Source organism: Myotis lucifugus, unplaced genomic scaffold (assembly GCF_000147115.1).
Source record: "Myotis lucifugus unplaced genomic scaffold, Myoluc2.0 scaffold_48, whole genome shotgun sequence".
Classification (NCBI taxonomy): domain Eukaryota; kingdom Metazoa; phylum Chordata; class Mammalia; order Chiroptera; family Vespertilionidae; genus Myotis; species Myotis lucifugus.
Window position 1 is genome coordinate 6,473,330 of NW_005871096.1, and position 11,841 is coordinate 6,485,170.

Consider the following 11,841-nt stretch of genomic DNA (forward strand, 5'->3'; position numbering starts at 1 on the left):
CAAAAACTTCCCACTTCCCCTCTCCCCCATATCTGGCAACCAGTGTTATATCCTCTGCTTCTAAAAGTTTAGCTATTTTAGTATCTCGTATAAGCGGAATCAGGCCGTCTGTGTCCTTCTGTGACTGGTGTACTTCACTGAGCATAATGTCCTCCAGGTTCATCCTGTTGTCACCTGTGACAGGACTTCTTTCTTTTTTAAGGCTGACTAGGATTCGATTGTGTGTGTGCACCCCATTGTCTTTAACCATTTATTAACTGATGGGCATTTAGGTTGTTTCCATAGCGTGGCTATTGCGCATAATGTTGCAATAAAGTGCAGATACCTCTTCAAGATCCTGTTTTCAGTTTTTTTGGATAAATACCCAGACACGGGACTGTTAGATCATATGGTAGTTCTATTTTTAATTTGTGAGGAACCTCCATACTTTTTCCATAGCACCTACACCATTTTACATTTCCCTCTTATTTTAGTTCTCTCTTGCAGCATTTTACCTAGCCGACTTCTCATTCCTTCGAGAAACTCCTTCCTTTGTGTCCTAGGGTGGCCCCCTGGCTTCTCTTCCTCTGCTTCCTCATGGAGTAGATCTAATTGCTCAATAGATATTTCCATCTCAATGTCCCCCTGTTTGCCTCTATCTCTACATGCTCAAAACCGAGCTCGTGATCCTGTCCTCTCCACGCCAAGTATATTAGTTTGCTAGAGCCGTAACAAAGTACCACAAAGTGGGTGGCTTAAAATAGAGAAATGTATTGTCTCAGTGCTGGAGGCTAGAAATCCAAGATCAAGGTTGGCAGAGTTGTTTCCTTCTGAGGGCTGTGAGGAGGGATCAGTTTCATGCTTCTGATGGTTTGCTGGCAATCTTTAGCTTGTAGAAGCCTCACCCCAATGTCTGCCTTTTTTGTTCACATGATGTTTTTCTATGTGAATGTCTGTCTACACATTTCTCCAGTCATGTGGAATTAGGGTCCACTGTAATGACCAAGGATGCTTGAGGTTGGGACTTCAACCTATGAATTAGGAAGGTGGCAAGATTCAACCCATAACACCAAGCAAACTTTTTTTTCAGATATTTCTAATTTCAGTGAATTAAACCAATGTCCACCATGTTGCTCAAGCAAAAATGTGGGCATCATCTGTGTCATGTCACTTGCTTGTATATTAACTAGGTTTCAGAGCTCACAAAAATTGGAGGCAAAATTTTGGAATAGGAACTATAGCATCCAATAGGTTTACAAAGAGGCCTGTGACTCCCAACTGGCTGACAACCTCTGCTCTATATCTTTTTTTTTTAAAGCATTGACCACCTTGGTACAAAAGTAATATGTATGTACAAATTTTGGAAAATTACAGAAAAGCATACAAATAAAATTTTAAATTATCCTATTATCCACTTACCCAGTATGTTTTATGCCTTTATGCATTTTTTTTTTTACTAGTTGGGTCATACTGTATGTAAGATTTTGAATCTAACTTATAAAATTCAACATTGGATCATAAGTGTTTTCCCATATCTTCATAAATAGTTTCAAATGATGCATTTTATTATATCAAATGGTAGACTATGATTGACTTAGGTATTTTCTTACTATCCCATTGTCAAACATGCAGATGCTGCCAATTTTTGACTTTTATAAATAACTAGAGGCCCAGTTCATGAAATTTGTGCACGGGTGGGGTCCCTAGGCCTGGCTGGTGATCAGGACCAATCAGGGCCTTCCTTCCTGGTGGCTGGTGGCTGCCGGCTGCCAGCTGGGGCCTGTCGACCAGGGGAGAGACTGCAGGAGGTTGGCTGTGGGAGTGCACTGACCACTAGAGGGCAGCTCCTGCGTTGAGCATCTGCCCCCTGGTGGTCAGTGCGCATCATAGTGACTGGCCGTTCTGGTTGTTTCGGCATTCGGGTCGCTTAGGCTTTTATATATAGATGCTGCAACAACCTTTGCTATTAATTTGGACTCAATTTGTTCATAATTCAGATGCACTTCAGCTGGCAGTGAAGGAGGAAGGTGGACACAGTGTCTTTAAGCAAATTATTAGTGTAAATTGAAGGAAAGCTAAACTTATTTATGTTAACAAATGATTTAGGCATTATCTGTGAATAGTTACTTATGATTTATAATTTATTCTTCATTGAATTGCTAAGGTAGACCACAATAGAATCTCCAGTCAACATTTTGCTTTTTAGTGATTCTTGATAGTCTGTAATGAGCTGTCAAATGGAACTTTTGGAATGATGGAAATATTCTCTTTATCTGACCCATCCAATATGGTAGCCAATTAGCCACATGTGACTATTGAACACTTGAAATGTGGTAAGGGCAACCAAGGAACTAAATTTTTAATTTTATCTAATTTTAATTGTCTTAAATTTAAATAGCTATTTGTGGCTGGTGGTAACTATATTGGATAGTGCTGTTCCTGTCAAGACAATGACTAAACACTTCTATAGTGTTTTATCTTTTCTGAGACACTTTTACATACTTTACTTATTAATATATTTAATCCTCACAATGACTCCATGAGGTAATCTTCCAGTTACTATTGCTGTAGAACTAATTATCCCCAATCTTAGTGATTTAAGACAATAGCAACCATTTATTTTGCTTAGAAATCTACAATTTGGGCAGAGTTCATCAGAAACAGCTCATCTTTGCTCCACAGAGCAGCAACTGGGGCTATAGGATCTACTTCTAAGATGACTCAGTTACATGATTGGTAAATTGCTGACTATTACTGGTTTCTCTCCTCAGGGCAGCTTGGGCTTCCTAACAGCATGGTGGCTGGGTCCCAAAAGCAAGTGTCCCAAGAGACAGGACTTGGAAGCTGACAAAGGATCACTTCCAACATACTCTATTGGGTAGGCAAAGCACAGAGTATGTTGGGGCCGAGTTTTGAAATCATCATAGAAAGGTACAGTCATTTTGACTCAATTTTTCAGTTAAGGAAACTGAGTGCAGTTTCTTAAATAACTTGCCCAACGTAACAAGCCTAGTCAGTGGCCAAGCTGTTATTTATTCCAGGCAGTCTTGACTTTGTAACCTTAGTGCCTATATTGCATCGCTCTGTAATTCAAGTTTCATTCATTTAGATCTATGTCTTCTCCAGTTTTTCATGGTAGAATAATGATCAGATTGTGACTGATACATGTTCATAAGTCACAAACACTGTAAATATGTAGTATTTGCAAGGGTTTGCTAGATGTCAAATTAATGATAAAGACACAGTTTCAACCACCTCATTCAGAAGGCGCTGTCTGGCTCCAATTTTCAACTCCTCTGCTTCCATCCCTGTCTCCTACTGCTCCCCAAAGAGAAGGTATCCCTCCAGACTGGAACAGTATGATTCTGAGTAACACCCTCTCAGTCTTAGCATGCTGCCTGCTTCACCCACGCCTGGTGTATGGAATGTGTTAGTAAAAAGGAATCAGTAAGTAAAACTTATGTAGAATTATAAAAGGAGTTAAAGGAATGTTTCTGTTTTTTTCTGAACTTAAGGCTTGAGGCCAAACCCTCATTTAGGTGATATATTTGCGTATATTTAGTGTGTGTGTTCATCCATTCATTCATTCATTAATTATTGTGATTCTTGGAAGAAAAATCAATAAAAAACAGGTTGAAATATACAGGTTAAAAAATATACAGGTTACCTGAAATTCTAGAGGTTGCCTATAATGAATGTAGCTTTTTACTAACTTAAGAAACCAGCAATTTCTTTTCATGTTCAAGTTCAAAGATAATGGATATTTCCATGTGAAAAGAGAGGTGGCTTTGTTCTTTGCCCCCTGATTTGCAAATTAGGCTCCTGTTTGGTACTGTTTGCTGCAGTGATGAAATGTATCTGTCCCTGTGTAATCATTATAACACAGGTTCTTTTTTCACCAAAATACTCTTGAGAGCACTTGAAATTAAATGTATCCAGCTTTCCGATTTCTGGGTTTCTTAAGCAACATGTATGGATCTTTTTGATGTAGAAAACCTCACTTTATCACTGTATATTCTGAGTATTCCAAATGGTGAGACTTCATTTCTGTCAAAGCCCACATTTTTCTTTAGTCCTCATCCTACCTGAACCCCTTTCTTTGATAATTCTCTTGCATTTTGTGTCTGAAAACTGGTACTTTGCTGGTTTTCTATACAGTTTGTTCTTTATCTGTTATTTTAATTGGCCATTTCTTAGGTTACTTACTTTCCTATGAGGAGCTTAACTGACACTCTGCTGGCCTGCCCAGACATCCGGCTGCCCCGATGTGAGTCCAATATGCTTTGACACATCTAAAAGCATATTTCTCCTTTTTTCCCCCCAAAAGATGTTCCCTTCCCAGCTGCCCTATTTTTGAAGTCATAAAATAGGTACTCACTGTCATGTTTTTCTTCTGAAAATGGCATGTCTTCCATGGCATTCTCCGAATCTGCCATGACCTGCCCTGAGTTGACTTGTTTGATGGCTGTTTCTGGTGCTACCCTGCAAGCTCCAAGGTGGCACTGGCTAAGCCACGTTGTTTATCACTTTCTCTATCCGGCTCCCAGCAGGGAGCTTGTCACGTAAAGGGCATTCGTAAATGTTCATTTGGATCAGTGAATGAATAAACAAATGCTTATGTTTTCATTTTTATGCTTGCACCCCTGGGCCAACATCTTAATGCCATCCTGGGTTTTCTCCCTTTTCATACTGTACATCTGTCAGTTTACTAAATCCTAGGAAGCTCCTTGAGACAAGGTTCTTTGTTCTGCTTGCCCAGTGATATGTCATAGGTGCCCTGAATGGTGGCATGTGGTGAGCATTTCCTATGTTGCAGAAGTGGTTCTAAATGTCTCACATGTATTAATTTACTTCATCTTTGTAACAAGCGTAGAAGGGTGGGTAGGTACTATTAGTATGCCCATTTCACAGTGGAGCCGAAGCATCGTTTTTGTCATCGATCAGCGTCACACAGCTGCTAAGAGGTGGAGCCTGAACGTGAACCCACGTCTCCTGAGTCTGAGCCAGTAATACACCCAGTGATTATGTGTGTGCTCTGTGCTGGGCACTTCGCTCACTGGGCTTTTATTCCAAGCTGTGTAGGTGCTCTTAGAGGTGAAGAAGCAGAGGATGGCTTGGAGAGGTTTTAAAAACATTATCCAGGGTGGGACCCAGTTCATGAGTAGCAGGAACAGGATGGGGCCCTCACCTGTGTGCCTGAACTGCCAGACCCACCAGTGTCTGGATGGCCATGGCTTTGGGCACAGACTCGGATTTAATGTGAACATTTCCCAAGTCGTGGGGTTCTCCTTGCTCCCTGCAGATGTCTAACGCAGCCATGCGGGTTTCTTCCTACAGACAGTGGTGGCAGCCACACGCTGCACTCCAAAACAGAGACGACCCCGTCGCCCACTGACAGTGCTGGGAGTGGACACCCAGAATATATTGCATATGTGCTTGTCCCCGTGTTCTTCATCATGGGGCTCTTTGGTGTCCTCATCTGCCACCTGCTTAAGAAGAAAGGCTATCGTTGTACTACAGAAGCTGAGCAAGATGCGGAGGAGGAAAAGGTTGAAAAGATAGGTGAGTGCTGTGGATTCTTTTTATGGGAGTGTGGGTTGGGTTGATTTTTAAGTAAGAAAACAATCATACACACGCACACACACACACACACAAACACAAACACAAACACACATATTCCATCCCTGTGAGCAAGATGATGCATGCTAACCGCAGGTGGTATAGTAAGTGTTAGTGTAGATGTCACCATAATAACACCTACCATTTTAAACCTGGCTTTCATTTATTAAATACTTACCAGGTAAATACTCTTACTTGTCTTGTGGTCTTGGGCAAGTTACATGTGCTTTGAATCTCTGCTATGTATAATTTAACTGAAATTTAATTTAAATTAATTTAATTAAAATTTTATTTCATTTGTATGAGTATAGTATCTCTACCTCATAGGATTATTGTGAGAAGATGATGTGATGTGGGACACAGATGGCCACTCTGTAAATATTAACTTTCTCTACTATTATTGAATTAGATTCTAATTAAAATGATGGGAAAAGTCAGTAGATCTCAGCATTTGGGGGGTATTACTTTGGCTAGGGGAGCTCTGTGTTAAATCAAGGAGATTGGAATTTATGATGTTTAAATTAGTGATTGTGTGAATAGTGCAGTATAAGAACGGCAAACTAGTGCCTTAGCATTAACTTTAGGGCAGCTCACCTTTTCCTCTTAACGAGGAGTTGTTGGGTGGTATTTAGAAACACCTAAGAGGTGAAATTCTGTTTTCTCCATGGATGTTCTTTCTAACCATCTGTTAGGGGCGCTTCCTAACTTGAGTCTTGGGGAGTCTAGATAACTCTCCATGTCCCTTTCAGCTTCTCAAAGGGCAATTTTTGTAGAAGGTGACATTTGCAGTAAGTAGGTCACCCTTCAAGCCAGCCCAAGGATGGAGTGGGGGGAGCTTCCTCATTCCTTGCCAGCTTGCCGGCCTGTTGGTTTTTCCCACCCCCACTGACCTTTGAAGCAGAGAAAGAACTCGGCTGCAGGATGAGTCATGAGCAAACTTATGAGCAAATCAGAGCTGGGTGTTTGTCAACAGACAGCGGAGCCTCCCACCTTCTCCTTCCTAGACGCTCTGCAGGTGGGCTTAGCAGTCAGCATTTGCACTGGCCCACCAGACACGCATCCTCACGGAGGAGCATCCTCACGGAGGAAGCGTCTGTGCTGGAAAAGGCACTTCTCCAGGTTCATGCTCTGTGAACTGTCATGGAGTGTTTCAGCCCTCCTCTTCCTTGTTTATTGAAACAAATTATACAGATCAGTTTCAGAGTGGAGGTTTGATTTTTTTTTTTTTTTCCAAAGACTATCACCTATACAGTCTGCCAGAGTAAACTGATTTTGTAGACAAATAACCATGGCCAAAATTAAGATCATCTGGAAGTGTATTTGAAAGAAAGGAGAGTCTTATAAACACGGATGAATATTACATTACCCAATTAAAAAAACAAATTAAAACCCTACAGTTCCACTGCAATTAAAATAATCCAAGAATAATTTTTTTCCTTTCAGTTAGCTTTTTTCCATTTCCCCTAAGGGTTTAACACAATGTTGAGAGAGAAATAATAGTGGTATGGACTGATATCAACGCATGAAGTGGTTGCCTTGGAAAGTGAGTGGGTGCTTGGACTTGAGACGAGACTGATGGACCACTGCGATGCTCTTCACATCCAGTGGAAGCAGGGAGTCGCTGCGTGCTCTGCCTCAGGCAGTCAGGGCTGAAGGAAGGAAGCCTGGGTGCTCAGCACCCTGGGTGATCGGCTGAGCTTCTGAAGACTGTTCAGTGATATGTCACAGGTGCCATAAAGGAATGTTTCTGACTTTGTAACCTTAGTGCCTATATTGCATCGCTCTGTAATTCAAGTTTCATTCATTTAGATCTATGTCTTCTCCAGTTTTTCATGGTAGAATAATTATCAGATTGTGACTGATACATGTTCATAAGTCACAAACACTGTAAATATGTAGTGACTTATTCCATCTCGGGCTCTAAGATGGAATGTCTCATTGACTCAGTGCAGGTGACCAATGGTAACATCGTTCCCTCCCCTTTCTCTTTCAGAGTTGAATGACAGTATGAATGAAAATAGTGACACCGTGGGACGAATTGTCAACTACATCATGAAGAATGAAGGTATGTTTTAGTGTTCCGGAGCAATTCAGTATTCCCATGTTTTATTAAGAACCTGCTCGGAAGAGTCAGGATTTGTATGGCCTCTCCTGTTGATTTTCTGAAGTTATCAGCAGCACCTTTTACTGAAGCTCAGCTTCCAACATTGTCCAACCATGAGCAGTTCAAATAAGTGAGCTTTCTAAGAGCCTGTTGGCCCTGAGGGCTGCAGAGTCAGGCCTGGAGGTGGCAGCTTACCTTCACATCCTGGCCTCACCTCTCAATTCTGGGGAAAACCACATTACCTCAGTTCCCCTCTGTAATAACAACACTTACCTGGTAGGATTGTTGTGACATACTGCACATTAAGTACGTAGTATAATAAGCACTCAAATATTACTAGTATCTACTCCTTTCTTGTGCTTTATGTGAAATACACATAACATGAAATTTACCATTATATCCACTTTAAAGTGCCTAGTTCATTGGCATTAGGTACATTCACAGTGTTGTACAACCATCACCACTCTCTAGTTCTAGAACTTCTTCACCCCAGACTGAAGCTCTGTGCCCATTAAGCAGTTACCCGCCCCCTAAGCTTTACCCCCTTCCCCCCACCCGCTGGCCACCGCTACTCTGATTTCTGTCTCTATGCATTTGTCTGTTCTGTGATCATTCTTAAATGTACAAACTTTTAAAATGTTTAACCTTTATGGATTTAAGCATTTCCCGCCTCTGAAATGTATTCTAAACCACCATCTTCTTTCATGGCGGGTTAATTTAATCATGATCAGATACATTAGGGTCATCACCTTAGGATGATTCTGTGCCCTCGGCGACTTTTGAGGTTTGTGCAACTCCTTGCCCACATACCCAATGGCTGCAGATCCTCATACTTTAGATTCTCACGAGGATTGAAAATAAAACGTTCTCCGTGGGCACTGTCTTTGCCCGTCAGTGCTGACTCACATGGTGTGCATTGATGCAGCTGAGCCATTTGTCTGGGAGGTGAAATGCCTCTGTATGGCCCAGTAAATGCCTGCTCTTCTGCCCCAGCCTTTCCCTGGGGAACCTCAACCTCCCCTCTTCTCTATCAGCAAGAGCTGCTGCCCAGCCCAGGCAGTTGGTCACTGTTTTTGACTTAGAGAAACAGCCATTCCGTAGGATTCAGCATAATTTTCATTGTTCTTTACAGAGTGTGCTTCATGTATTTGGTATAGATCTAGGTGCTTTATGTGTATAATTTCATTTAATCCCCAAAATGTCTCTACAGTTAGCATTATATCCATTTTATAGATGAAGACGTGAAGGCTCCAGGTAGTTGAGTTCACGTGGCTAGTGAGCAGCCTAGTCCTACCTGGGTCTCTCTCAAGTGTAGCTTTCAGTTTCTGTAAAATCAGATAACCAGACTTAGTGGAATGGCTTTTAAAAGAAGAACAAAAAAGACCAGAACGCTTGGATTTTGAGCTGTCTTCCAGAGATCTTCCTTCAGGGAACAGTATTTGGTGATGCTGTTCTTGGCACTCAATGGTGCCTGTTTCCTTCACATAGAAAAGTGGTTTGTAATTTGCACAAGAAATACACAAACATGTTCTCAGCACAGAAGCTTCAGCCGTCACAGAAGTGCCCAGTGAGGTGTGGACAGCCCTTCATTGCTCCCATGCCTCTGGCTTTGGGGAGCTTGGAGGCCTCTGGGCATCTGAGAGCGGAAACAGCTCCTAAATTAGTGAGTACTGGACGAGGTGCTGAATCGATTGAAGTCGGTCACCTGTGGAAACTTCGCCAGGGGCTGAAGTTCTTATGTATGACTTCATAGTGCACCTGAATGTTGGCTGCATGCCAGGCCTGTGCTAAGGGCTTTTCAGGGACTAGTAACTCTGTGATTCAGGTACTTTCTTGCCATTTTACAGGTAAGAGACCGAGGCTCCTAGTGCTTAACTAACTTGCTGGGAAGTGGCAGAGCTGGGCTTGGAACTCTAGCATCTGACTCCGGAGTCTATACTTAACCACTCGCAGTTACTGCCTCCTTTGTGGTTTACATAGGGATGGTGAACTTCTTTCTTTGAAAGGCTTAAAGTATACAGCTGGGGTAGTTTGTAAAACGCTAGAAACATTAAAGCATTGAATTCTCAGAACTACCTGATGAGGTAGGCCCATTTTGCAGATGAGGTAGCTGAGACTCAGAGGGTAAGAAACTTGCCCACGGCCCGCAACCAGTGTGGCAGGATGGTGCCTGCAGGGGGCCCTTCTTTTGATTATAGCAGCCAGGAGCATCTGGGCCCTGGAGCAGGCATTCTGTATCACAGGGGTGCTCAAACTTTTTAAACAGGGGGCCAATTCACTGTCCCTCAGACCGTTGGAGGGCCGGACTATAGTTTTAAAAAAAACTATGAACAAATTCCTATGCACACTGCACATATCTTATTTTGAAGTAAAAAACCAAAACGGGAACAAATACAATATTTGTGTTTGCATGTGGCCTGCGGGCCATAGTTTGAGGACCCCTGCTGTATCATTTCCTTACCTCCCACACTCAAGGGCAAATTGGTCTGTTCTTTTGGTTTTTAATTATGTCCTGTCCTTTTGGAGAATAGCCTTTTTGTTTCAGCTGCGGTAATTCCTAGTAGGTATGTCAGGGTAATACCCAAGGCTCTGTTTTCTGTCTGATTCTTTTTTTTTTTTAATATGTCTTTATTGATTTTTTTTTTTTAAGAGAGAGAGGAAGGGGTAGGGATAGAGAGATGGAAACATAGAACATCATCAGTCGGCTGCCTCCTGCACACCCCCTGCGGGGGATCGAACCCGAAACCCGGGCATGTGCCATGACGTGGAATCGAACCACGGTGACCTCTTGGTTCCTGGGTCGACACTCAACCGCTGAGCCACACTGGCCAGACTCTATCTGATTCTTTACCCTCCTCCCCTGTCAGTGCCTTCATCTGTCTGTCTGTGATGTGGCCAGTGACCTGTGAGAATGGGTGGGGACTCTGGTCCTTTGTGTAGCACTGGTCCTCCTTGGCTACAAGGAGACATCTGATCTCTCAGGACATCCCTTTCCTGCTGTGGCCCCTCCAGCTTCCAGCCTGTTCCCAAACCACATACGGGTGGTTACTTACATACTCTGGTCTCTTACCAGTTATAAGCCAGCTTTTCCAGTTTGCCTTTGAGATTTAAATCCTCTATAGAACAAATTTATTTTTATTTTCCTTTGTCTCTGTCATTAAAAGACTCTGAACTTAACTATCAGTTTAGACCTCTCTGTTGGTGTTATGTTTATAATTCTTTTTCATTGTAAGCACACCATAGCATAATCTTTAACATTGGGGGAAAAAAGGAGTAAAATTAAGTGCGATTCATCCAGTACCATTTCCCACATTTATTTAGGTTTACTTTGCCTATATTTACATATTTTAAACCATTTGTAATCATGATGTATGATGAGTCTTCCTCTTTGCATTCCTAATTTGGCTAACGGGGTAGTATTTCCCCTGTGCTCATGGTGACAGTCTTGTTTATGGCTTAAACATATCATGGCTTGAATGTTGCAAATCAGGTTACTCTAGATAAGGATCTCTGAAGGATGCATTTCTCAGCTGACCTGAGCACTGATTATTTTCCTCCTAATCTCAAGTCTTGGATTAGCTAGAGTGTTACCTTTACGTTTTCTTTCAAGTGAGGCTGAATTGAGGAGTGTTTGGGAGGTCATTGGGGTGTTTTTCATTATGGAGTTTGCAAAGTACCTGCCGCTCCATAGCTGAGCTCCTCTTGCAGGCCCTTTCATGGTCTGATAGAATAACAATGAAGAGTATTGTGATTATTCTCCGTGTGCCCCTGATCATTCACACGAGGCAGAGGGATTCCTTTGTGAAATTCTTACCACAATTTATATTATGGCTAAAAGGATTCCTTTACAAACTCTTGTAGGTTTCTGAAACTTGCTGTAATGGTTATGCAAACATCCTGTCAACTATTGAACTATTAATCATTGGGGTAGAGACCTGGACGAGTGGGAAGACCATCAGGTGAAAGAGTCAGGTAGACCAGTTTGTGTCCACGCCTGTCACTGTGCCGTGGACTCTGGCCAGCCAGTTACAGGCTTTAGGCCTCAGTCTCTGTATTTCTAAAATGGGGTGATAATTCTGTCAGGGTTGTCGGGAGAGTCAAACATGGTGAGTCTGTGAAGCTTTTGGGCCAGGGACTGG

At 42.2% G+C, this 11,841-nt stretch overlaps 1 protein-coding gene and 1 long non-coding RNA gene across 6 annotated transcripts in view; both read left to right on the plus strand.

Moving 5' to 3' along the window:
* The window catches only part of RELL1 (RELT like 1), a 75,773-nt gene that overhangs the window by 36,294 nt on the left and 27,638 nt on the right, over positions 1–11,841 (plus strand). For 4 of the 5 annotated variants that reach the window (XR_002829200.1, XM_023753660.1, XM_014455639.2 and 1 more), the window contains exons 1-4: positions 3,385–3,426; positions 4,177–4,246; positions 5,317–5,541; positions 7,592–7,663. Coding sequence is in view for 4 of the 5 variants with exons in the window: in XM_023753660.1 (XP_023609428.1) it covers positions 3,400–3,426; positions 4,177–4,246; positions 5,317–5,541; positions 7,592–7,663 (394 nt within the window). In the remaining variant the exon portion in view is untranslated. Of the gene's footprint in view, positions 1–3,384; positions 3,427–4,176; positions 4,247–5,316; positions 5,542–7,591; positions 7,664–11,841 lie in introns of those variants that run through there. The other variant, XM_006088518.3, reaches the window with a different exon arrangement.
* LOC111825964 lies at positions 5,561–7,357 on the plus strand. The gene is made up of 2 exons (XR_002829202.1): positions 5,561–5,972; positions 7,046–7,357. It is a non-coding gene; the product is annotated as an uncharacterized LOC111825964 (long non-coding RNA).